The sequence below is a fragment of the Candoia aspera genome, chromosome 1, assembly GCF_035149785.1.
Source record: "Candoia aspera isolate rCanAsp1 chromosome 1, rCanAsp1.hap2, whole genome shotgun sequence".
Classification (NCBI taxonomy): Eukaryota; Metazoa; Chordata; class Lepidosauria; order Squamata; family Boidae; genus Candoia; species Candoia aspera.
In genome coordinates, this window is record NC_086153.1 from 191,431,437 (window position 1) to 191,456,633 (window position 25,197).

The 25,197-nt window shown below is 40.0% G+C and overlaps 1 protein-coding gene across 2 annotated transcripts; it reads left to right on the forward strand.

Annotated features, from left to right (window-relative positions):
- Positions 1–130: 130 nt before the first annotated feature.
- CIR1 (corepressor interacting with RBPJ, CIR1) lies at positions 131–23,763 on the forward strand. 2 transcript variants are annotated; one of them, XM_063318173.1, is made up of 10 exons: positions 131–362; positions 2,978–3,072; positions 4,241–4,314; positions 5,997–6,007; positions 6,115–6,170; positions 9,074–9,122; positions 9,279–9,396; positions 19,177–19,283; positions 20,519–20,604; positions 21,969–23,763. In XM_063318173.1, exons 1-10 carry the CDS (start codon positions 291–293, stop codon positions 22,615–22,617), a joined length of 1,317 nt encoding a protein of 438 aa, XP_063174243.1. In that variant the 5' UTR covers positions 131–290; the 3' UTR covers positions 22,618–23,763. The 2 variants fall into 2 exon arrangements, with proteins under 2 accessions (XP_063174243.1, XP_063174244.1); XM_063318174.1 differs by having other exon boundaries at positions 6,118–6,170.
- The last annotated feature ends 1,434 nt before the right edge of the window (positions 23,764–25,197 follow it).

The window sequence follows — 25,197 nt, forward strand, 5'->3', positions numbered from 1 at the left end:
TAACAGGCGCCGCGCTGCTGCTTTTTCCGCCCTTCCAATCGGCGCCCGGGTCCTGGGACTGAGGAGCCAGCGTCAGGGCAGCTCCCCGTCCTTCTCCAGCTCCAGGAAACGCCGCTGCTTGCCCCGGAAGCCCCGGGTCAAAGCCGGAGGTGGCTCGGGCGAAGTAAACAGAAGCGGCGCTCAGGAAAGCAAGCAGGCGCCGTTTGCCTCCCGCGCCGCAGCGTAAGAAGGGCCGCAGCTGCGCTTTCTCTTTCTCCCGCCTCGCGGCTGGCGGCCGCCGCCTCGCCATTATGGGGAAGTCGTTCGCTAACTTCATGTGCAAGAAGGACTTTCACCCTGCCTCCAAGTCCAATATTAAAAAGGTGAGCGGCCGACGGTCGGGGCCATTTCCCGGAGGAGAGACGGAGAGAAGCGTCTCTCCCCTCACGCCACCCGTCGACGCGGAGGCCTGAATCGGAGATGTTCATGTATTAATTAGTCAGTTTAAAGGAGCTATTAAGAAGTTCTCTCTGTCTGGTCCTCTTTCCTCCCCGAAAAAAAAGAGAGGCCCCTCTTCTGAATATGCATCCCGGAAGAAAGGCCCTCATCCGAATATGCACCGTGGGCGCAAAAAAATCCTTCCTGTCTTCCATAGTAAATATATCCAGCACAAGGCCAATTTACCCCCTCTCTTCTCCTGCCTCTGCCTCCCTCAGTTGGGGAAAATTGCCCTGGGTAGGGGGATACCCGCTGTTTCCTTTATCAAAATGAGCCCCCCCCTTTTCTCATAAGTTTACTCATCTTAACAAAGAGTGGGATAGGGTGCCCCTTTTGTACTGTAATGTATTGCGGTGCAGCTCAAACTTAACTTCTTTTCCACTATGAGTTCTACTGAATTTAAGGCAGGTGCCTTTGCCTAGGCTCTAGATTTAGAGCCATAACTGGGCTGAGTGTTGTTTTATACGCTTAAGAACAAAGATGGGGCAGAAATAAAGTGGGATGGAGAAGTTAGCAACAGAAGGATTGAGGAGGAGAAACGATTAAATGGATCCCGAAACATCCGGTATCTGTTAAAGCAGGACCAGAACCCTTGTCTCTTCCAGATACTTTGAAGTACCACTCCTTCAGGTCCTTGCCGTTGGCCACGCTGGCAAGGACTGAGGAGAACTGAAGTCAAAATCACCTGGAGTATACCAGGTTGTCTATCTCTGGCATAAAATGTGGAGAATACACATTTGCATGGGTATTTAAAGATTGTGAATAACTGTCCTGAGATCTTCCAAACTGGGTTGACAAGGGTTGAAAGTATAGGTGTGCTGTCCACAAGGATAACTGCAAAATATAATTTGGACTGATGGTTAGGCTGTCTTCTCACTACATATGGTTTACTCAATCCAGTTTTCTGGGTGTAGATGACAGTTTGTGTGTAGTGTAGAGCCAGTTTGGTGTAGTGGTTAAAGCAGGGTTTCTTAACCAGGGTTCCATGGAGCCTGCGGGTTCCATGAGAGGTCACTAGGGGTTCCCTGGGAGATCACAATTTATTTAAAAAATATTTCAAATTCAGGCAACTTCACATTAAAGAGGTAAGCTTCATTCTTTATTTTTAATTTAAGAACACTGTTAAGGCATATATACAGGCCTACCCATGAATGAAAATAATAATTATGTACTTTCTGGCCTATATTTAAGCCTGAATGTGCAGGGGTTCCCCGAGGCGTGAAAAATATTTCAAGGGTTCTTCCAGGGTCAAAAAGTTGAGAAAAGCCAGGTTAAGGCATCAGGCTACAAGCTGGGAGACAGTGAGTTCTAGTCCTGCCTTAGGCACAAAGTCAGCTGGGCCAGTCACTCTCTCACCCCTTGGAAGCAGGCAGTGGTAAACCACTTCTGAAAACCTTGCAAGGTAACATACTAAACCATAAACTAAGTATATTAGCCAGGTTTATCATTCAGTGTGTTGTGTAAATGCAGCTTTTTAGGCAACAATCCTTAATCTGGAAATAAGTCTCACTGAAATCAATGGAGTTGTGTTTTTCTTTTCTTTAAATAAGCAACCAGCAGATTTTGATATAACATGGAACTTCCAAAGTCAAAATTCCCAGTGGAGAAAGGAGAGGGATCTTTCCTATCATCCAAAACAGCAAAATGTGTTGGACCACTCCTAGTGATCTTTCTGATCACAGAGGTTTCTCATCTTGATTAACTTGTGTTGTGAAAACAGTACTTCACATCTAACCTCAAAGAAATGTCACCTCCTGTCTCATGACTTTATGAGTTTATGGTGAAGAACCTGTGAAAAGATTTTTTGAAAATCTCAGAATGTTCATAATTATTTACATTGTTAATTTGATTATTGATAATATAAAATACCATTTTATAGAGACAATGCTAATATCAAGGCTGCTTCTACAGTGTTTATTTTAATCTGGCTCTTCTTTCTACTGATTTCTTAGCAGAAACTGCAGAATCCTATCTTCCTGATTTTTTGAGCATGTTACATTGCTTATTTAATCAGTTACTAGTTCAGTTCAGTTCAAGTGTCTTCTCCTTCCAGGAGGTTGATGACTAAATCAGGTTGGTTCAGCTACCTTTTGGAGTGTTTTCTTACCTACCCCCAAGCAAAGGAGTGCCATAAAGACTCATCTGCATAGGTTACCACTGAGCACATGTTTTGCTGCTTCTGCCAAATTGTCTCTTGGTCTTTACAGAAGTCTCAGCATCCATAAGAGCCAAACAATTATGGAAGGTCCCATCGAGCCTAGTGGGGATGTGAGCTTGACTTGATCTTCAGTTTCTACTAAGAAGGCTAACTTCCATATTAAATATTTCTGTTAAAAGCTCCATAACGTCTTACTGGAGTCTTTCGAGAATACCTGTATGATTTTTGTTTTAGTAATAATTAAAGTTACAGAATTTCAGAGCAGTGTGCATCCAATATGGAATTCCAGAAAATGAAGAATTTATGCAAGAATGGTATTTAAACCACATTTGTTCCAACTAGGTATGGATGGCAGAACAGAAAATATCTTATGACAAAAAGAAACAAGAAGAATTAATGCAGCAATATCTTAAAGAACAAGAATCTTATGATAACAGGTGAGATGTGGCTCTTTATTTTACACTTGGTGATAAAAATCTATAATTAAAGTATAACCCCCTAAATTTGTGGCTCCATTAGTTGTTGCCTTTATTATACATGTTTGTTTTATATCATTTTATTACATGATTGAAATACTTTATTTGCGGTAAACATCTCTGAGAGAGGTGTTGGTTATTTAACCAATTTATATGGCCATTCATCCCAAAAATGGGACCCTGAGTGACTTAACAATAAATTAAAACCCAAAAATAACAACTAAAAGAATTAAAAAGAATTACGACAATCAGATATAATGTACCCAATGTCCAAAAAATCCATTCCATCTTGCAGATCAACAGCAGGCTGACAAACCAGCTGGACTCATCTGACACCCCAACCCCAGGGCTTGAGGGAAAAGCCAGGTCTTTATAATAAATAAATAACTTTATTGCGGTCATTAACCAACACAAGGAAATTGGTATTCAAATATCCAAAACTAAATTGACAATATCAGGATAATTAGAAAAAGAACATAATTTTGGCTAAAAAACAATATTAAATCAAAATATGCTAAGGGGTCTGCTCAGGCTACACATATACAACAAGAGCCAAGTCTTTAAAGCTTTATGGAAGGCCAGCAGGGTGAGGGCTGTCCGGATCTCACGGAGGATGCTGTTCCATAGGGTTGGTACTGCAGCAGAGAAAGTATGTCTCCCGGGTCTATGAAGCAGTGCTATGAAGCAACCCCTACTTTATACAGTCTGCGAATCTTTCATTGCCTCACTTCCCATAGATTTAGTTTCAGATCACCAGTTCTGCTCAGACTTTCAAAGATCAGAGAATATCAGTATTTTAGGAGTTTCATTCAGAATGTGAAGATTGTTTGAAACAGGTTCTCAACCCCATTGGTGCATTAGAAATGTGCATGATAAGCTAACATATTTGGAATGTAAGAAAAGCCTAGGAGCCCATCTGAGGCTGAGCTTCCAGTGTTTAAAAAGGAACTGTTGCTTAATCCAGAATTATTATAATGTACCACAGGTATTTAAAGCTTCTACTAGAAAAAAAATTGAGCTGTATCTTATTGTGGAATTATTATATGCTACCCTTATTGTAAAATACCTTTTGAATCAATACACTGTATATTTCTTGTGATATATCATCATTTGATTTATGTTTATAAAGATTGCTTATGGGAGATGAACGTGTCAAGAATGGTCTAAATTTTATGTATGAGGCGCCACCTGGAGCAAAGAAAGGTAATTTTAGTTGTTTAGTAACTAACACAATATTTACCAACAATTGTATGGTGACTATAACACTTATCAAGGTGTGTTTGATCATTTTGCTTTAATTGCGACAAACTTTCCCCACAGATTCCTTTCACACCTGTGCTCATCGTTAGTTTTTTTTCTTTTTTTAATTGTAACTGAAAAGTGCTAGAGAGTTATAGGTAGCACTTGGAGGAATAAATGCTTTCCTTGCAGAAAATTTCACTTCTGGGTGTATCCAGTTTAGGGTCAGAAAGGCCACTCTCTGAAACACAGGAGAGCTGTTGTAGTTTAGGTAAGACCAAATGTCCTTCACCTGTAAAGGGCTGACACCATCTGATATAATCCAGATACACTGGGCTTCAACTTCCATTCTGGCTAGGGCTTATGGGAGTTGAAATCTAACACATCAGGGTGATACCAGTTTGAAGATTCTGGGATAGCAGTATTCAACTAAGTACAACAGTGGTTTGAGTTGGTACAATACAGCTTCTTTATAATAGGTGACATCACAGCATTTAAGGGTGAGCATTACAAACTCCCGCATACAGTATTGGTAAAAGGAAAAGTTTTCAGTGATGCCCACAAAATTGCTGATTCCAGAAGTAGGATCCTGTGTTGTAGTGGACATGATTTCACACCCTCTTTTGTTTATTTCTTTTAAACTGAACCAAAATACTGTGATCTGCAGGGCATCTTATCACTCCTGGAATTGAAAGCAAATTTACAAACTGGCAGTTGCTCTTCTATCAACTGTGCAGCTTGTATTCACTTTTACACCCCTCCTAATGCCCCATGTGTAACTATGTCCTCCCACAAGCAGCCACAGTAGAGTGACTTCTGGCCACAGGATGACACTATTACTGGCCTTTTTAAAAAAAATTAGGAACAGTCTGCCACAAAATACAGAGCTAGTACACTCTGCAATTTGTCATGGTTGGAAGTGGCATACATCTTGTATTCAAATGAGGCATTCATTTGCTAGGAATGGTTAACAGCCCACTGACAAATGCTGCTGGGAAAGAGATGGTGGGCATACATGGGACCCAAATAGAACATACTATCCATCTTATTGTTAAGCATGACATGCAGATGCAGTCAAAGACTCCAATCAGAGTATGAGCCTCTAAGAAAGACTCCTTACATTGAGATGGGAAGTGTTAAATCTCCCTTATGGCAAAAAAAATATATCTGTAGATGCTGTATAGGAAGTTGGAGATGATGCTGTGTTCTTGTCAAATATGCTAGAAGATACCAGTCTTTGAGTCATTTTAGGCAAAGAGATGAAATACTTCTTCTGGTTCAAGCTTGAGCCCTTCCAGATTGGCCATGTAATAGCAGATTCTTGTTCTTATATTTTTGGTTCATTAAAAAATCCTGAAATACGTATCAAATTACTGAAGAGTAAGTCTACGTATGGTGAGATTCCTGAGTAAGGCTATATAGAATTGCAGTCCTCATTATGAATTTAGATATCATACCTTCAGTTTTGCATAATTAAAAAGAAAATACTAAGATTTAGTAGATGAACTTTATGAAATAAGATTTTTTTCAGAGGTCTGTATTTTGCATGATCTGAATGTGGTTGATATCCCAGTTGCCTACAGTATGTCTCATCTAATGGTCTGTCTATCCTATTCCCTGCCGTTCTATCATGATCATCAAACAAGAAACCAAAGAGGTAATTTTGATGTTTAATTTCTTATCTTTTCTCACATTTCAAATTCTCAATCGAAATGTTTATGTATGTATGTATTTATTACAGCTTGAGTCTTTGTTGTTATTTAGCAGGAGGGAGAAACCGAATACAAATTTGAATGGCAGAAGGTAGCTCCGCGTGAAAAGTAAGAATTATTCATTTATAATTTGACTAATGTATTTTGAGAGTTTGTCTTCATGTATGTGTTCCTTAAGCAAGAAGATTGTTATCTCAAACTGTATATTTTTTAAAAAATCAACAGAGGAACTACCTTTTCAATACATATCTTCTATATTTTTTTCTACAGAAGTACAGTTGTAACTGAAATTATTCAATCCCCATTGCAAATCAGGTTGATTGTCAAAATGTACAGACTTTCAGCTGTTTGCAATGAACAAATCAAACAAAAGCAATTGAAATAACTCAACACAACGAATGCTTCGGGTGGTGTCCCGAAAGTCAACTGAAGTCAAATGCACCTTATAATGACTTCTCCAGTCTCAAAATTATTCAGCTGTCTGAAGAGAATCCGTCACAACAGTACACATACAGTATGCAAAACAGGTGTTGTCTCAAGCATACCTGATGCAACTTATCAAGGGCTTCATTAGTTGCACCAGGTGTGCTTGAGCTGGAACACATGGAATACCTGAAGTGGCTAGGGGTTTGCTGAGTGTCATGTTTGACTGCATGTTAGCAATACAGTACAGCTAAGTCAAAAGAATGGTCCAAAAAGGTAAGAGAAGAGATCATCGCCTTTCACAAACAAGGAACAGGATACAAAAAGATAGCAAAGGCACTGAATGTTCCTAGAGACACCGTTGGAAGCATAGTTCACAAGTTCAAAGTTAACAGTGGTTACACTACCTGGACGGGGCAGAAAAAGGAAGCTGTCAATGGCTGCAACCAGATTTCTGAGAAGGCAAGTTGAGAGAAACCCTCAAGTGACTGCAAAAGACCTGCAGCAAGACTTGGTGACAACAGGCACTGCAGTTTCAGCGAGCACAGGCGCATACTAAACACAGAAGGCTTCCATGCCAGAACTCCAGGACATACACCACTACTGACCCAAAAGCACAAGAAAAGTCGGCTCCGGTATGCTCAAAATCATATAAATAAGCCACAGAAGTTTTGGGATTCTGTTCTGTGGAGCGATGAAACAAAATTGGAACTCTTTGGCCCGATGGATCAGCAGTATGTCTGGAGGAAGAAGAATGAAGCATACACTGAAAAGAACACTCTGCCTACAGTTAAGCATGGTGGTGGCTCGGTGATGCTTTGGGGCTGCTTTGCATCCTCCGGCACTGGAAACCTGCAGCGTGTGGACGGCAAGATGGATTCACTGAAGTATCAGGAAATCCTAGGAGAAAACATCATGCTGTCTGTAAGGAAGCTGAAGCTTGGGTGTCATTGGATCTTCCAACAGGACAATGATCCCAAGCATACCTCAAATTCCACTAAGGCCTGGATGCAGAAGTCCTGGAAGATTCTATGGTGGCCATCACAGTCACCTGACTTGAACCCCATAGAAAATTTCTGGTGGGATTTGAAGAAGGCAATTGCAGCACGCAAACCCAAAAATATTACTGAACTGGAGGCAGTTGAGGAATGGGCTAAGATTCCTCAGGAATGCTGCCTGAAGCTGGTGTCTGGCTATGCATCTCATTTGCAGCAGGTCATAACAGCAAAAGGGTGCTCTACCAAGTACTGAAGATGCTTGCCATGAAGGGGTTGAATAAGACTGGAAAAGTCATTATAAGTTGCATTTTCAGTTGACTTTGGGAACACCACTTGAAGCATTTGTTGTGTTGAGCAATTTCAATTGCTTTTGTTCATCGCGAACAGCTGAAAGTCTGTACATTTTGACAATCAACCTGATTTGCAATGGGGGTTGAATAATTTCAATTACAACTGTAGATCAGCTGAATACATGAGTTGATAAATGTTGATAAACATTGATAAATGGAGGGAAGGCAAATGAGCAAGGAATATTATTGACCAAACTCTGTAAAGTACACACTCTGTGTTTAGATACTAGTTTCACATAATGTCTAGCATTTTACTCAAGGACTTCATCTTACATGGTGAGAATTTCTCTTGCTCCCTGCTCTCAGTCTGGAGTTCCCAAATCTGCCCCAGAAGAAATATCAACCTTCTGAAGCAAATTCAGTGGATGTAGAGATGAAGCGTAGCAAGAGAGGGCCAGAACTATTTGCCAGTGGTTCATTCCACCAGCAGACCCATAATAAATAGATTCAAAAAGCATGAATAAAGTTCCATATTTATGAAATTTTCCCTCTTCTGACAGCCCAGAATGGAGAGATCAGTGAAATCCAAGGAAGCCCTCTTGCTAATGCCTTTCTTGTGTACATACAGTATTTATTCAGAATGTCAGCCTACTATTTTTCTATTTAAAAGATAAAGAGTGCAGCACCCAAAACTGAACAGTATTCTAATCATATACAACATAAAACTGAAACACTTTAACCACAAGGAGCAGAGGCAAGAAGCACATAAAATAGAACAATAAAAACTAAGCAGCGATGGTGTTCTACTAGAACAGCAAGAATAATTAGAGCAGGAAAGCAGATAGAAACAGTGAGAACAGCACTATTTTAGATCACAAAAAATCCATGAGCACCATAGCCTTGATGTGGGGAATGTGACCATCTGAATAAAAAGGGTGAGAATGTATCCTCCTATACTAGCAAAAGGTGGGTCACAGTTTGTTCTCGCCCTCTGAATAAGGCTTCCTCAGGGAGCAGCAATCTGGGGATCTTATTTGGAAAGTACGTTAAACGAACCATACATTGAGATTTCCCATTTTATTTAGCTTTTCTTGATGTCAAGAAGAGCCATACCTGTGTCTACATGCGTTTTAGATAAATGTGAATAAATTAGAATTCAGAATCATTCTGATATTGTGATTTCTGAAACTTTAACAGCTGAAGCCTTATGTTTTATCTTGCTTGAATCCCCAGTAGCTAGTAATTATAATGCTTTTTAGTGCAGAAATAATGTATGTATGCATCTTTTTGTATTTAATAGATATGCTAAGGATGACATGAACATTAGAGACCAGCCATTTGGCATCCAGGCAAGTTTTATGCATTGCCTTCTATTTTAGATGACTTTTGTGTGTTTAGCAGTGTACAAAATATTACACTGGGCTTGTATTGTGAAATCTTTACATTGGATATATGGGATAAAACATATTGAAATGTGAAATTAAGTCAATGTGAATCATTTTCAGGTGAGGAATGTGAGATGCATTAAATGTCACAAGTGGGGCCACGTAAACACAGACCGAGAATGTCCTTTATTTGGTCTTTCTGGAATTAATGCAAGCTCAGTTTCCAGCGATGGCTCAGGTAGGTGTTTAAAATGTGTTTTAGGCAGTTTGTCAAATCATGTCCAGTTAGATTTATCTAGTTTCATTGACTCCAGCAAAGATTATGTGCTTAACTTCGCAGGATTCCAACCAAATGTCTCCTGTAAATGCTTTCAAGTATCTTAAATGAAGAGAAAGTCTTTCTGTGTGCTAATGAGTTTTCCAGCCACTGTGTTTCAGTGAATATTCCACTGCTCAGTCTTTGCATGGAGTTCTGTATGAATATTAGAACCACCAGGCGGTGTTTCATGTTTGTATCCCACCTACCAACATGTTACAGATCTCATGGTAATATTTCACATAGAGTGGTTTCAGGGTGATTGCACCCAAACCATTGAAAAATGTCTGTAAGGAGCTAATGAGAACTTTTTAAAAGTAGTCTTTAAAAGCAAAACAGCTCCATACCAAGTAAACAAAAGAAATAAATACTCTATTGGGATAGATTTTTTTCCCTATTTCCTTGGCTGTAGTGCTAATCCATTTTTTGATTCAGACTTTTAAAAATATAATCTTTCCACTTTCAAAAGTCTCCTATTGAATAATATATCTTGCTAGTGAATGGAGATTATTTTTGCAATAAGGTAATTTCACTGGATGTGGTTATCATGGGATAATCACATCCCTGGGGTACAGCCTTGTCTGTAATCTCCCAGGACTGTAATTATTTCATGACAACTGAACTCCCCCTGATGTTGCATTTATTTCCATTATGAAATCTTAGTCTGACATATAAAGTAACTTACTCTGATCATTGGAAGCTACATGGCAGTGAGAAAGTATTCCAGCTGTGAGGTTTACCGAGACCCACTATAAGATTTACTACATCCTTTATAAAGTTAAATTAGGCAATCAAAATGCTACTTTAGGCTAAGCTGTTTTTTTAAAAAAAATACTGATATTAACTTTTACCATTCACAATAAAGAAGGTAAAACTTTCTGCTTTACTTTTCTACGTACAGTAAGTTGGATGGCATTGGCATGATGTGTGACAATTAGGTAAGAGTTCCCTGATTTAAAGCAACCATTTGCTTTCTAATGAGCTATTGGTGTCTGCTAGTTATTTATACTGTTGTCAAACCGTGACAGGAGTACTTGGAAGACGTGGTTCTGATTCTTTCAGAAACTAAGCTGACACTGCAAGTGTGCTGGTCATCCAAGCAGCTGCCTGTCATCTCTTCCTCCATCTGAAAATAGTAGAACTTGCCTCAGGTTATTATAAAGTGATGCCCCATTGTTTTTCACTTTGTGGGGGCCATTAGTTTTGTGGCTGTCTTAAAATTTGCTGTAAGAGTTAGGTTGGCCTTAGTTTTACATGAGCATAATGAACTAGAAATTACTATTTCTAGCAGGTTTTTTACCGGCTATACACATTTATCCCCAGTGACGTTTTTATTCCAGACCTTCTTGTATAATGTGTTTAATAGTAGGAACAACTAAAGTGAGAAAGTAGATATTATTGGATTGTAATATTTTTCATCTTGCTGGGAGTTGGAGTTCAACATTTGGAAGGTCACATTGACGATTATGCAAAGACTAGAGCAACCATAATTATTGGAGAACTAGAATGGGAAACAGTGATAACAGTCACTTTAAGGACCTCATCTTCAAAAGGGTGCTTTCTCACCATAGAATGTTTCGGAGATGTGTGCTTTGGGTCACCTTTTCTTTACCTTCATATATGATAGCAGACTCTTTTTTCCCCTCTGCTGCCTATTCTTTCTATTGTCTGACTCTGTGACCCTAGAAAGGTTATTATATAGCATTTAAGGCTGTGAAATATTGCTGGAAAGTATACGAGTGTCTAGCGAAGTAGTAGTTGTTGTTCAGTCATTAAGTCGCGTCTGACTCTTTGTGACCCCATGGACCGTAGCACACCAGGCCTTCCTATCCTCCGCTGTCTCCCAGAGTTTACTCAGATTCATGTTCATTGCATCAGTGATGCTGTCTAACCATCTCATCCTCTGCCGTCCCCTTCTCCTTTTGTCAAAGTAGGGTTCTGAATTTTTGTTAGCAAAACCAGAATAAATGATACAACACAAGAGAAATTGGGCAAAGTTGTTCTACAGCAAGTCAAAACATTTCCCTTTTCACATATATTTTGAATTGTCTGGATGAAGAATTTTTCATCTTTAACGTGGTAAAAAATATTTGTGAATGGTCTTCCTTCAGAAGGCCATGATGATGACCACTTCTTTCAAGGCTTCAGCCAACCAGATCCTAATCCATCAGTGTATTAAATGGAATATTCACCATTATTCCTTAGAAATGTAGGTTTGAAGGAGACCTTAGAACATAATTTCTGCAGATATTCAGAATTATAGTATCCCCAATAAATGACTGTCCATTGCTGACCTCCAGAAGGGAAAGCTCATTGTCTATCTTGTCAAACTGCTCATATAACTAAGAATTTTCTCCTAAAGTTCTACTGAAATTTTCTTTCCTATACGTTATGTCCAATAAGTCTACTCCTGGCCAAACAACTCTTCTTCGTTTGATAAGTCTTACAATGTCCTCCATCACCCCATCTTCTCTTCTCTAACCAAATTATCAGCCCATCAAATGCAGCTCTGAATCTTTGCATGAAGTTCTGATAATTATCCAGCAGGGGATCATTGCTCTCATTGAGAAGCTCAGCCCATTAGGCTGTCCCTTCCTTCAGCAGGTGCAGAACAAAAGTTCCCCACCCTGGAGTGACCTGTAGGAAATTCTGCTGGCTGACCCACCAAAAACAATTCACACTGAGCTGTGAAAGTCAGAAAGAAATTGATCCTGAACTTCCTAACTTTTCTGGCAAATGTCCATGGGAGCAAAAAGTACTGCTTGGGCTGTTGGTTGCTGAACCTTGTCTCAGTTGCCATGTTGGTTATATCATGGCACCGTGCAGGATTGTCATGTGTATATCCACACAGTTTATTGTAACAGCACTTCAGCAAGTTGTGCTGTGGACAGTGGAGTGTCCTGAGGATCTGATGCCATCTCTATAACCAAGGGCAAGGCTCGATGGCTCTCTGATTAGAGAGTAATGAGGCTCTCAAGACTGAGGTCAGCCCTTACGGGAGGTCACCACGAGGACTGGTGGAACCCTAGTTTCTTGCTGTGAGGTATAATAACAGAAACTTGAAAGCCTGTCAGAGTTTCCTCTGCCTCCTTTTATTCTATACAGAATCAAGGTGGAGTTATTTTGAGTCTCTTTCTCACACTCCCTCCTTTGCCAGGCTTGAAACCTAATTTACTGTCTATGAACAGTTCCTGCATACTTTTGCCAGTGTTGTCTGTGTTTTCCTCCACACAAATATACCTCCTTCGTTTTTCCTTTTTTCCCCAAGAACTTGTTTTCCATATCTTTGATCATCCGTATTGCTGTCCTCTAAACCTGTTTCAGTTTGTCTATCATTTTCTTGAGGTGGCATTTAAGACTCTACACAGAAGTCTAGGTAAGGACCTGTGGTGGATTCCAGCGAGACTGCTGGTTCCCAGGGGGCGAGGGCATTGCAGACTGATAAAAGACTTCACAGCCCAGACCCGGTGGCTGGGAAGGTTAAGAAGTTCAAGGCAGCCCCTCCCTAGAGCCCTTTTGGGTTGTTTCCTTTAGCTTAGTGCCGTAGCCTCAGTCTGGCAAGATTCTGTCTGTGGGATAGGAGCCATAAAGCACTAGAGTTGGAGCACCTTCTCAGTGCGGTTTCTCTGCTTGAGGTCTTGACAGGACCAATGTGGAGTCAGAGGATAGTGCTAGGATGGAAAGATCCTGATTCAAGTCCATAATCTGTCAAAACTTGGGCCAGTCATGTTCTTCTTGGAATGTCCTTTATTTGGGGGTTAAAATTAGGAAAGTAGTTTGCTTGTCATCTTCTGGAGGAAAGGTATATTGAAAACATAACGAAGAGAATATCTGTAACCCAGGGTTGAGCAGTGGAGTCCTTGGGGCTCTCTGAGCTTGGTGGTTTTCTTGCAGACGTTTCATTACCCAACTAGATGTTGCCTAGTAGGCAATGAAACATCTGCAAGAAAACCACCAAGCTCAGAGAGCACCAAGGACTCCACAAAAATGTAACAAATAAGAAGAAAAAACTGGAATTACTTCTTATAGCTTGAAAAATATGATTCTGCTAATGCAGGCTAAAATTTTATTAGTCTTTTTTGAGGTGCATCACACTGTTGATTCAGCTGGTGATCAACTATAACCCAGTCAGCTTTTTTGTAGCCTATAGTTGTGTACAGTGACAGTGCAGTGAATTAAGAACCTCACAGCCAGAAAGCAGGATCAGTCAGGGACTTGCTGTGAAATACCAGCCCATAAACAGATGTTTAACTCTCAGCAAACTTTCAGGCCATAGTATTAATGTAACACATTTAATATTTTCTGTATTAAAACAAAAATTAAATTCAGAATTCTTATGTCGGAATTGCTTTTCGACTTGTGAACAGCAATGGCACTATTTTATTTTATTTTTTAAAGAATTTTATTAAGTTTCAAGACAAAGATAAAACCTACAAAAAACAAACTACAAAAAAAAGAACTGAAAAGATGTGAAAACACAAGAGAATTTTTTTTTTCATCTTTACAGAAAGGTGTGACTTCCGACTTTTAACAGCAAGGGTATACAAAAATTTTCCATAATCAATCTCTTACTCTATATTAAACCAAAACCACATTATTTCTATAAATCATTCCACTTCAGCACATTATAAACATCACTAAGTACAGTTACTCCCTCCCTGTCAGAACCAAGCCTGCCTCTGGCTTGGAAAATGAAACATCTTCAGAGTTAGAGGAGGAATTGGAAACTTATCAGCCCGAAATTGGGAAAACGAAACTCCAGGCTGAGCCAGCAGCACGGGAAGAATCCACGGCGGTGATTGGCCAAGATTCGGAGGAGGATTTCAATACGCCAATCAGCGCTTGCCAACAACAAGCTGAAAAGCGCGTGAAGGAGAAAGCAGCCCGATTGGCTACAGGAGACTCCAAGCGCGCCAAAGAACAGAATAAAAGGCAGCTGTGCAGAGAGTGGGCTGCTGGAGACAACCGATCCTCTCAGCCTGCAGCTTCAGAAGAAGAGTCCTTACCGGCATCGGAGGCAGCGTCTGTGGCTGAAGAGGAATCAGTGGTTGAGCTCCACTCCGAAGAAGAATTGAATCTTGCATCTGCTGCAACCAAGGAACCAGCGTCGGCCAAGCATAGCAGCCTTCACCTTGTATCCAGCCTTGAAACTCCATGATCTCCTCAGCAGCATAATCAAGCCGAGAGGTTCCCGCACCGCCGTTCGTCCGCAGTGCTGCGCAACCGCACTTCGCAGACTCAACCGTGTTTTGGACTTCCACAACTATCTTTTTCAGGATCTGGGTCCCTGGTCACTTCAGGGGTTCCAGCCAAGTCCAGCCTTGCTCTGGGTTCCAAGCCTTGCTCCAAGACTCCAGAGAATTCAGCCTAGTCTGGGGCTTCCAGCCGAGTCCAGCCTTGTGTCCAGTTCCCAGCCTTGCTTCAAGTACCAAGTCCTGCTCCAAGATTCCAGTCCTGAGAAATTCGCCTAGTCCAAGTCTTTTAGCCGAGCTTAGCCTTGTTCCGAGTTCGAGTCCTGCTCCAAGCTCCAGTTGTTGTGTCTAGTTCCAGTCCAGTCCCAGATTGCCAGTGATTCAGCGCCAGAATAGCTCCAGCACTCCGTTCCAGTTCGAGATCTCTTGTTTCCAGAGTACTGCGTTCCAGTCGTATCCAACCTTCCTGTCCCGTGAGAGAGTCCTGTTTCGCTGCCTGTTGTGCCCAGTTGGGCTTTTGATTTGAGTCTTTGTACACAAGAGACTTAATTGCTGTAAATAGTTACTTACTAAAGTGTGTTTTAAGAACTTGCTTGGTTGCATAGTCTGAACAGGACACTCCCCTTATATTAAAATAAAGAAAAAAAATCATATAAACCTCCTAAACAACTCCTCCCCCAAGATAACACTTATTTAATTATTCCCTTCCTACTACTTCTCTGCACATTTCTGTCTACTATAATAAAAATCAAACTAAAACGCACATAAATTGTCTGCCATTATACTTAATAATACAACAGTTTTAGTAAACTTAATATTAATAAACCCAAAAAAGAAAAACAATTTGAAACCGTAACCTTCAATCAAATTCTGAAAACCATCCAAATAAACATTTTTTTAAAACCCTAATAATCTTAATCCAAATCCTTAAAAACAAATAACATCAGCCAAATGCTAAAAGCAATCCATGTAAACATTCTTCAACCCTTATCCCACTTCAAAATAAACCAGAGCATTTTCATATCCCCACGATGTGCACAGAGCTTTTCTCTTGAAAAAAATCAAAGAGCCCAACTGCCCCCCTCAAAGATTCCAACCTCTCTTCAGAAAACCTCCCATGCATAATGACCCCTTCTTTTTCATGGCATTTCACCAGAAAGCCAATTTCACTTATGGCTTGCGGATCCCTCTCTCCGTTGAATTTCTCCAAGTCCCATCTTCCCATCTTCGTCCAGCATCTCAACAGAAATCCCGATCTCATTCTTAGAAGAACCATTTCTATCACTGTTGAATTCCACAATTTCATCCAGTACATCCCCAACCAGATCACACATTTTAGACCTCATATTCTCCACGATGTCCTGAACGTCTTGTATAAAAGCTTGACAGGAGTCAGAAAAAATCTGTTTAAAATCCTCCATGTCTCACACAGTAGATTATGGCTCCCCTCGGGAGCTTGACCAGCGAAAGTCGAAGATACAGAAAAGTTCCAGAGTGTGTTTACACAAAGTGAAAGTGAGATAAGCAGACAGTTCCCAAGGGAAAGTAGAAAGAGAAAGCTGAAGGTTTAAATCAACCGATTCAACATGTAGGAAAATCTTAATATCTTCAAATTTAATACCAAAATAATAACAGGAAGACAAGTGTTTACTCTAAATCCTACTTTATATTTGGAAGGAAAACGAATTCTAAAACTTAAAAAAGAATTTTTTTTAAAAAAAAGTAATCCCAAAAATAACGATAAGCACCAAGAAAGTGAGCTTCTCCTCGCTGTAGAAAGCCTCTCTTAGGGTACGCATACTTAAAATATATATATACTGTAAATTTGGTGATTTAGAAATGGGGTGGCTGGTCTTAGTGTCCCTTTAAGGCTACCGTGCGGCTTGGAAAATGGTGATGTTCCTGCTTGCCAGCTAGCTCTTACCAGTCGAATGCGAAACGCTGTTTGCAATCTTCTGGCTACAAGCAGCCATCTGGAGGGCAGATGGGGTGATTCCAGGTGTTTCCCTTTATCCGGAGAACACTCCTAGGCTTCAGGAAAACCTGCCTGAGCTGAAAAAAGTTGCTACATTGTCAGTTCCGCCCACTAAGCCCTCAGGCACAGCTGTTCAGTCCACCATGTCCTCACTAGAAGCCCAGCGATGGTACTACTTTTGATTGAGCAAGTCTGGGATGCTAATCATAGGATGAAAAAGACAAGTTACTTAAAAAAACGTTAATCTCATTAAGATAAAATTTCACTACACAGTAGGAGGATAAAATCAGTACAGTAGAAATCTCTTCAGCTAAAGGAAAAGAAAAATGTATACTGTCTTGGAACTGAGGCAGCAATAAGATCAAAACAAAGGAATCCTAGATACTTTCATAGACGTGTCAACAGATTGGACTTTAAATAAACTTAAAAGAACCAGCTAAACTTTAAAAGCAAAAGTACTCAATCATAAGATACTCACTGTATGACCTTGGAAAGTAATCTCAGTAACTGAGCAATAAATATTGCTTCATATCAGGGTGATGCTGTCCAGCGTTCACTTTTGGCCACCAGATTCACACACACCCTCAGGCGGGTGGGATCAAATATTTGGGCTTTTTGAGGGGAAGGAGATAAAAGGTGAAATGAAACGTGAGGCATTCATGACATACTCTGAACTGTCCCCTGTAATGGGTGGATTTTCATCCAGGGGGAACACAGGGGACTGATTAAATGACAAAACTATATCAGCCTGTCATCACTTTGTCCTGTCATGAAGTACAAGGATGAAAAATGGTTGGTAGGTGGGGAAGATTTGCATGTAGCAGGTGTATCCAATAGCAGTAATCTTTAACTGTGAGTGTGGTGTTTTTGATGTGGTCACTTTTACATCTCCTTAATAGAGAGGGAGAGTAGTAATGATGGATAACACACATGACTGTTCATACATGAACTTCCATAGCAGTCTCTTGATTTTTTTTTCCTTGTGCACCACTGTTTCACAAGATAATCCAATGCATGTTTACTCAGAAGTAATCCCATTGGCTATAGTAACATTTCCTTTTAGATGAACATGCATGTGCCCTTAGCCAGAACATATAAAGGCAAGTCTGGAAATTAGCATCCTTAAAATAATTTCTTAAAATCATATACAGTATGTGTCCAAAGACTGCTACTTCCAGCTGTACTAAAAGATTATTTTCCTCATTTTGACAAGCTATTGTACGTTTGGAATCATATATACACAAAATGTGTTTTAATTGTTCTTATCAAGAATTTATGCTATTCTAAGGCTTTTAAAAATCTTTAACATTTAAGCAGCGTATCTGGTGTTTATGTTTTGAAAGGTGTTCTGAAAAACCATTTGGATTTTCAGACATCATGTTGTAAACAACACCTTCGATGATCTTGGAAAAACTAAGCAAGGCTGGACTGCATTAACACCATCAGGAAACACTGGGCTGTAAATTAGAATGGAAAGTTGAGAAAACATACCCTGTGATTGCCAAAAAAACCCCTCCTACATGGTGATGTCCATGAAGTCCCCAAAAGCTGAGTTCAATTTCAGGGAGATTTTACCTTTTTACCTATGTTAGAAAAAGTTACATGGGGGTGGCAAGGAGGGAGACCACCTCATATTACTGCCCAACCTTGACCTATTTAACTGTATTTTAAAATTCCAGTTCTTATTTGCTAGACAGACATTAACTAGAGGGTGATTATTTTAGTATTATATAGGAACGAATTTTAATTATTTTTGCAAATCTACAATTATGCTTTACAAGATTGTTTCAGTGTCCCTCTAAAGCAGGTGTTCTTTAGGGGTGTCATGATTGCCTAACATGATAAATGAACTTGTGTGACACCCCACCCCATGAATAAAATTAATTATTTCATTGGGGTTAGGTTTGGGCAGGAATTAAACAGGCTGCTTACTGTGAATAATTTATATATCACCAAGAGTGCTCAGACTTCACAGTCCTATAGCTGCCCGCTGTAGAAACCCTGTGCACATTGGTTCCTGCTTGAACAGGAATGGAACACCAGAGCGCAGAGTGAATTGTAATAGAGCTCCCATTGTGCCTGCATCAGCCTGATCAGGTTTTTTTTTTTAATTGTGACTCTCTTTTGGGTTACTCAGAACCATATACATGCACAGCGTGTGAATCCCTGCTCTAATGCATACTTTTGGTGCCAGAAAATGTTTAAGTTTGGAAGCTGGCTTGTTGTACTTCGATTTATGTACTTTTATCAAAAGCTTACAGCTAGATGTTGCCTAAAATGTATTGTTTTCAATCTGACAAAGTTACATAAGAAGAGAATCCCCTTGCACTTAAAGAAAAATGCAATTATTTTCTATTCTGAATCTCCAGACTGCTGTTTTAGAAAATCATATCTGATTATTTGCTCAGCAGAAGATTATTGAGTTGATTTAGCTATGATTTTACTTAACAAAGCTTCCACTGAATTCCCACTGTGTAGTCCAAAAAAGGTAGAGAGATATAAATGATACATTCAAACTGTGATTTTGGTGAACAGGGCCATCAATGCACCCCTCAGAGCTAATAGCGGAGATGAGAAACAGTGGGTTTGCACTGAAACAAAATGTACTGGGGAGAAACTTGACCGCAGATGATCCATCCCAGGTAATGATCTTTTTATCGGTAAGCTGAAAATGTGTGTAAATCTAAATGTGATTGCTTGTGAATTGTTGCTTAATGTTTTTATAATATGCATAACCATAGGAATGCCAGATAGATAGAAAAAGCTCTGTGTCTCCTAAAATATAGTCTGTTTTTCCACTTTTTGTGTTAGCTGGAATGATAGTCTAGAATTTGTCCAATCCGTAGTTTAATAAATGAAAAGCCTCCTGCGGGCTAGTAGAGATTTACTATCTACTAGCGGAAATGGTTTTGACTTCTCTTTGCTTACTTATGATAGCAGCTGCTTTATCTAACCCTATCCCTGGGTGAAAAATAATGACAGTGCTACTCAGGGGATGCCATATTTGGGAGGTGCAATTATGAATGCTGCCCTGCGTGTTGCTGGAGATTGTAACATTTCTCTCTGCATCGTTATCAGAAGTGAAACTTGACAAATGTAGGATAGAGCCCTGCTTACCAGGGACGGGAATGTGTCACCAGAGGTAGAGATGTGCTGCTATTTCTTTTGCCCCTCTCTTGTTTCTTGGGTTCCATGTCATTACAGCATAGTTACAACCACCTTCAGACACCGAATAGAGCAACTGGTGTTGCGTTTACGCAAGACCATGGTGGGAGACCTTTTGGGCCTCTCCTTCATCAGAAGGAGTATCATAACAGCAAGATATGAGTTTCTAGGTCCTTAAGTGTCCTCCAGGTTCATTTGTTCTTGTGGAGTCTCACATAAGCTCCAAAGCGCAAGGTCCTTGTAAATGGGACGGTTGAGCAATACTGCTTGAACGTGTTTTTTTCTAACCTCATGTCCTCCAGATTGGCTATCCAGGCTGAAGGTCCTGGGAAAAAACGCATCTGGTGGGTCCCAGGTCTCCTTCAAAATGCACTTAATATGGGGACAAGGTAATGTTAGGATGGTTGCAGATTAATGCACTTAAGCTTGAACTGCTCCAATTGGGTAGAAGGCAAAGGGGTTAAAAAAAGAGGGAGATGTGGCTGAAGGGAACTAACTGCCCCCCCCCCCGGTCCTTAGCTAAGCCAGCCAGTTGACCCTATTCCTGTGCTTTACCTTGGTGCCCTTTTCTTTGTTGCAGCATTACCTTTTCTGCATCTCAAAACAGTACTTATTCAACTCTCTTTAAAAGTACATTATTTATATTCTGTAATGTAAATGCCGTCTCTTCCATCCATGTTCTGTAGCTATGTCTTCCAATCTCTTTTTTTAGGAATACGTTGCAAGCGAGGGAGAAGATGACCCAGAAGTAGAATTTCTGAAATCCTTGACAACTAAGCAAAAACAAAAACTTTTGAGGTAACCATATCATGAGGACGTAGAGGCCACTAACAAGAGTTACTTCAGAGTTAAAGTTGCAATTCTGTTATTCTAGAATAATTGTGTAGAAAATTTAATCACGGTTTATCTTTTCCCATGATTTTAAGTCCATTATTATTCCCTGTTTATTTGAGCGGGATTTGCTGAGAGCTAGGGATTAAATCAGGCTTCTGAAACCCCTTTCTCTTGCTTTCCTCTGTGAGTAGCACATTCTTGAGCCTTTATATACTTAGCATCTGCAGAATACGATTGCAGTGATCCATCAACTGTTCCGTTGTAATACTATTTTATATGCTAATTTGTTATGATGAGAAAATACTTAAATTATTTTGCGTAATTCTCTTCTACAGATGAAAGATAATGGATTTAAAAAAAAACATTTGGAAATATGCCATTTGTTCTTATTGGATCCAACATTAACCCACTCTTACTCTATAATAGTTGATAGGATTGGCTCTTGGGAAAGTAGCGCTTGTACGTAATTGATCCATTTGTTTATTGCTTTCTCCTTGCTTTTATATTTTATAGTATATTGCTGTGATTAGATACCTTGGTGCCTAGTGGATAGTCCGATAAATTAACGATTTAAATGATAAATAAATATATGCACTCCAGTACATGTGTGACATCTAGGACAGAACGCATGCATCCCTTAGATCAGGGTTTCTCAACCTGGGCCACTTTAAGTTGTGTGGACTGCAACTCCCAACCGCAATGCTGGCTGGGAAATTCTGGGAGTTGAAGTCCACACATCTTCAGGTGGCCCAGGTTGAGAAACCCTGCCTTAGATTATCTCCGTCTTCTTTGCTAGGGAGAGGGAAGTGAGGCACCCTAAACCCATCCTGCAGTGCTTCCTCCACCAGTGCATTAGTGGTTGTTATCTCATGAGCTTCCTTCATGTGCAGCAGTAGCTGCTGGTTCTGGCTGGGAACTCTGCAGGCACAAACAGCATCCCATGTTGATGAACTTGTTTCAGTTCACACATTGCCTACTTAAACTGAGATAACAGTATCCTGCTTTTATAGCAATCAGTGCCTAGTTTCCTCTGAATTCTGTGGAGTGGAGCCATAATTGTTGGTATCTGAACTTTTTAGTGCAATGCCTCTAAAGCCTTTTTTTCTTTTTAAACCATGAACACATTTATTAGATCAGGATATACAGTATAAAGGATGGCTTTAAAAAGGGTCAAGAGGCAAGTTTGATGATTGATTCTTTTTTAAAAAATAAGCTCATCATAATAAAAAAATACTGTGTAAGGTCTAATTACTGACCTTTTAAAAAAAACCTTGCACTCTTATACCACTCTGTTTCATTGCTCAATTTTTCTGTGTTCAAAATCAAAGAAAGCTAGATCGCCTGGAGAAGAAGAAGAAGAAGAAGAGGAAAGACAGAAAGAAGAAAAAGCAGCAGAAGCGAAAAAGTAAAAGTAAACACAGAAAACACAGGAGCAGATCCTCTTCCACATCCTCCAGCGAATCTTTGGCAAGCAGCAGTGATAGTGAGACCAGCAGCCAAGATAAAGTCCCTTGCAGAAAAATGGATTCTCAGAAAAAAAGAAGAACCGAGTTTTCAGAGACTGGCATCAGTGATTTGGATGAGAAGGGGAAGAAAAAACTTTATAAAGATCCCTCCAGCAGCCATGATAACAAGGACAAACCTAGAGAGAAGGAAGATCGTTCTTGGGAGAACAGCAAACGGGGCTCCTGTGAGAGCAGAAGAAAGCCCGCAAGCAGGAAGGAAAACTCAGAGGGGAGAAGAGAATTGGAAAGATACCGGCACGCAAGCAGGAGCCACAGCAAGCGGGAGAGGAGCCGGCCAGGCTCTGACTTGAGGCAGCGGGCTGACAGCCCCAGTGAGGAATGCAGCAAGAGGAAGGAAGCAAAAAGCCACAACTCAGAGGTAAGCAGAGAGCAAAGGAGGCGTAAAGAGAGCCACCCCGATGAATACAGTAAGAGGGAGCACCGGGAAAGAAGCAGAGAGAGGCAAAAATAGAGAATGCGGGCGACGGGCGCATTTTTTTCTTTCTCTTTTACAACACCTCTTGGGAAGGGCTCCTGTCACGCTCTTCTGCGTCTCGTGAGTTCTCAGAAATATGTCGGCCCCATGCTTCAAACGTTCTTGTGCATATGTTGCACCTATCTTGTAAACAAGTAACAAGGCAATAAACACAAGCTAGGGATTTTCTTGATACGCCCCTCTTCTCTTGGGATGATTTGATTGTGGGGGTGGAGGGAGGCTATTTGATCCACCTGACTTTCCTTCGTGATAGATATCAGTGTGCAAGAGAAGGGCTTAGTACTGGAGTTTCAGCAATACATGTGTCTGTCATTGGCTAATAAATTTAGAAAAGTCTTGCAAGAAACAAAAGAAGCTCTTCCAGGCACAATGCTTGCATTTAATGTAGCTTGGGATAAAATCCCTGTTACAGGCCATAAAAACTGGATTATTTTGATCTGAATTTTTCTTTTCGTTTCTGAGGACAGTTTCACAGCACAGCACCATAGTTCAGCATAATCCAATATGTTTTGACCTTGTGAAAGTATAACTTCATCACAACTATCTAAGCATTTGAACCCCTATGGGTATATATATGATCACAGTGTCAAGTTATTTTTCAGTCATTTTACAGCACTTGAGAAAAAAAAAAATTGTGTTAAGAGTTTCTAAGTACAGTGTGCTATAGGAGTATAATGTCCATTCCAGCCCTATCTTGTTAAACTGCAGTTTATTATTGTTAAGGCTTGGAGGATACAGGTAGTCCTCATTTAACAACTGCCTCGTTTAGTGACTTTGCAGTTACAGCGATGATGAAAAAGTAACTTTACAACCAGTCCTTGCATTTACAGCCTTCACAGGTCTGTAAAGCGAAGGAAAGATCATAAGAACAATCACGGTTTCCCTTAGTGACAGCTTCACTTAACAACCAAGTTGCCAGTCCCAATTGTGGTCACTAAATGAGGACTACCTTTATTTTCTGGTATCCTAGTATCTAGTATAGTGTGCTGTAGAAATACAATGTCAGTTCCAGTCCTGCCAAATTTGGAGTTTAATGCTCTTAGGGTTTGGAGGATATTTTTAAAATTAGCTATTATTAAGGTATAAACATAGCAAATAAACTATTCATTTGGGGAAAAATTATCACTTTGTGCTCTGTAATTTATCCAAACTTTAACAAGCTTAGGTAGAACATTAGGATGATTTCTTCTTTTCAGGTCTCAGAAAGATAGAGAATATTAGGGAACAAAACTGCTCCTAAATTCAGGGTATAGCCAAGCAATTTTGCAATCTTGCTATAGTTTAAACCTTTAAATTGCTGTAGTTTTGCATCACTATGCAGAAGTTTTTACATAAAAATGAAATGTGACTCACCTTGGAAAGCTCAGCTTTGATGTATGTTACATCTTTATCTTTTATTGTTAAGTTTTATGGTAAAATTTATACAATTAAATTTTGTGGCCTTTGGCCATAAAATAATAAAGAGGTGGTTGCATATAATGAAAGCATACTTTATGGCCTTATTAATGCTATCAGTAAAAACAATACATAAACTACATAATGCTGTTTTCCCCTCTTACTTGGAAGTTAAAATACTTGACTTTCCGGTAAATATTGAGGCTAGTGGTGAAACTAGGCAGTTGTCATTTCTTGTATATAAAGTTTCTGAATAATAATATTCATTTCTAATCTGTCCCAGCTAGGATGAAAACAGTGCATCTAATCACATCTGATAATGATAATGATAATGATAATAATAATATAATACACTAAGGAAAGCACTTTCCACAGCTATAAAATACCCATCAAGAACATTTCTGGATTTGTTTTTGTTGTTGTTTTTGCCTGGACTTTACCATCAGTGATATTGCTTAGATGTAGTCCTTGGGTTTTTAAGATTACAGTGGGGAAAGCAGGCCCAGCATCTGTGGCCACATGCTGTAACACTCTCTGCTGACATAGACAATGTACAGAGATGCTGCGCGATTCCAGATAGTCAGCACTTGTGTACCCAAATACTTATTTTCCACAACACTGCAGTATTTCTTTTTGTTTCTGAACTGACACAAGGGTAAGAATTTAATAGGAAACACCCATGGCTTATTATTCCGGGGTGTACGCTTGAGACACAGGAGAGAGGAGGAATCATTTTTCAGCACAGCCTGTGTTTTAAAATGTATTTCAGCCCAGTAAAATTTGTGACCCCACTTTGAAAAGGCCTTTGGAATAACAGTTAAGTAGTGCCACACATCTGTTTCTTTTTCTCTGCAAAGAGCAGTCTCTCTTTTCTCCCTCCCCTGCAGCCTATTTTTTTATGGAAGGTAGAAAAGGGATACTTGGTTCAACCTTGTCTGCGTTGGTAGTTTGCCACCCAGCTGTTGCTGTTACATTTCTTCTCCCAAGAGGATTGAGTGTAGTGGCCCCTCTGTTCTTAGTAAGCATTTCAATATGCTCTGTCCTTGGTTTCTGTTAGGTTGGTTTAGAGAGATGTAGGTGAGCATGTGCCTGTAATTTTGTGGTTGTCCCTGGTTGAATGAAAAGCCCTGGTTCTGCCATTCAGCTGTCTCCTTCACCCCT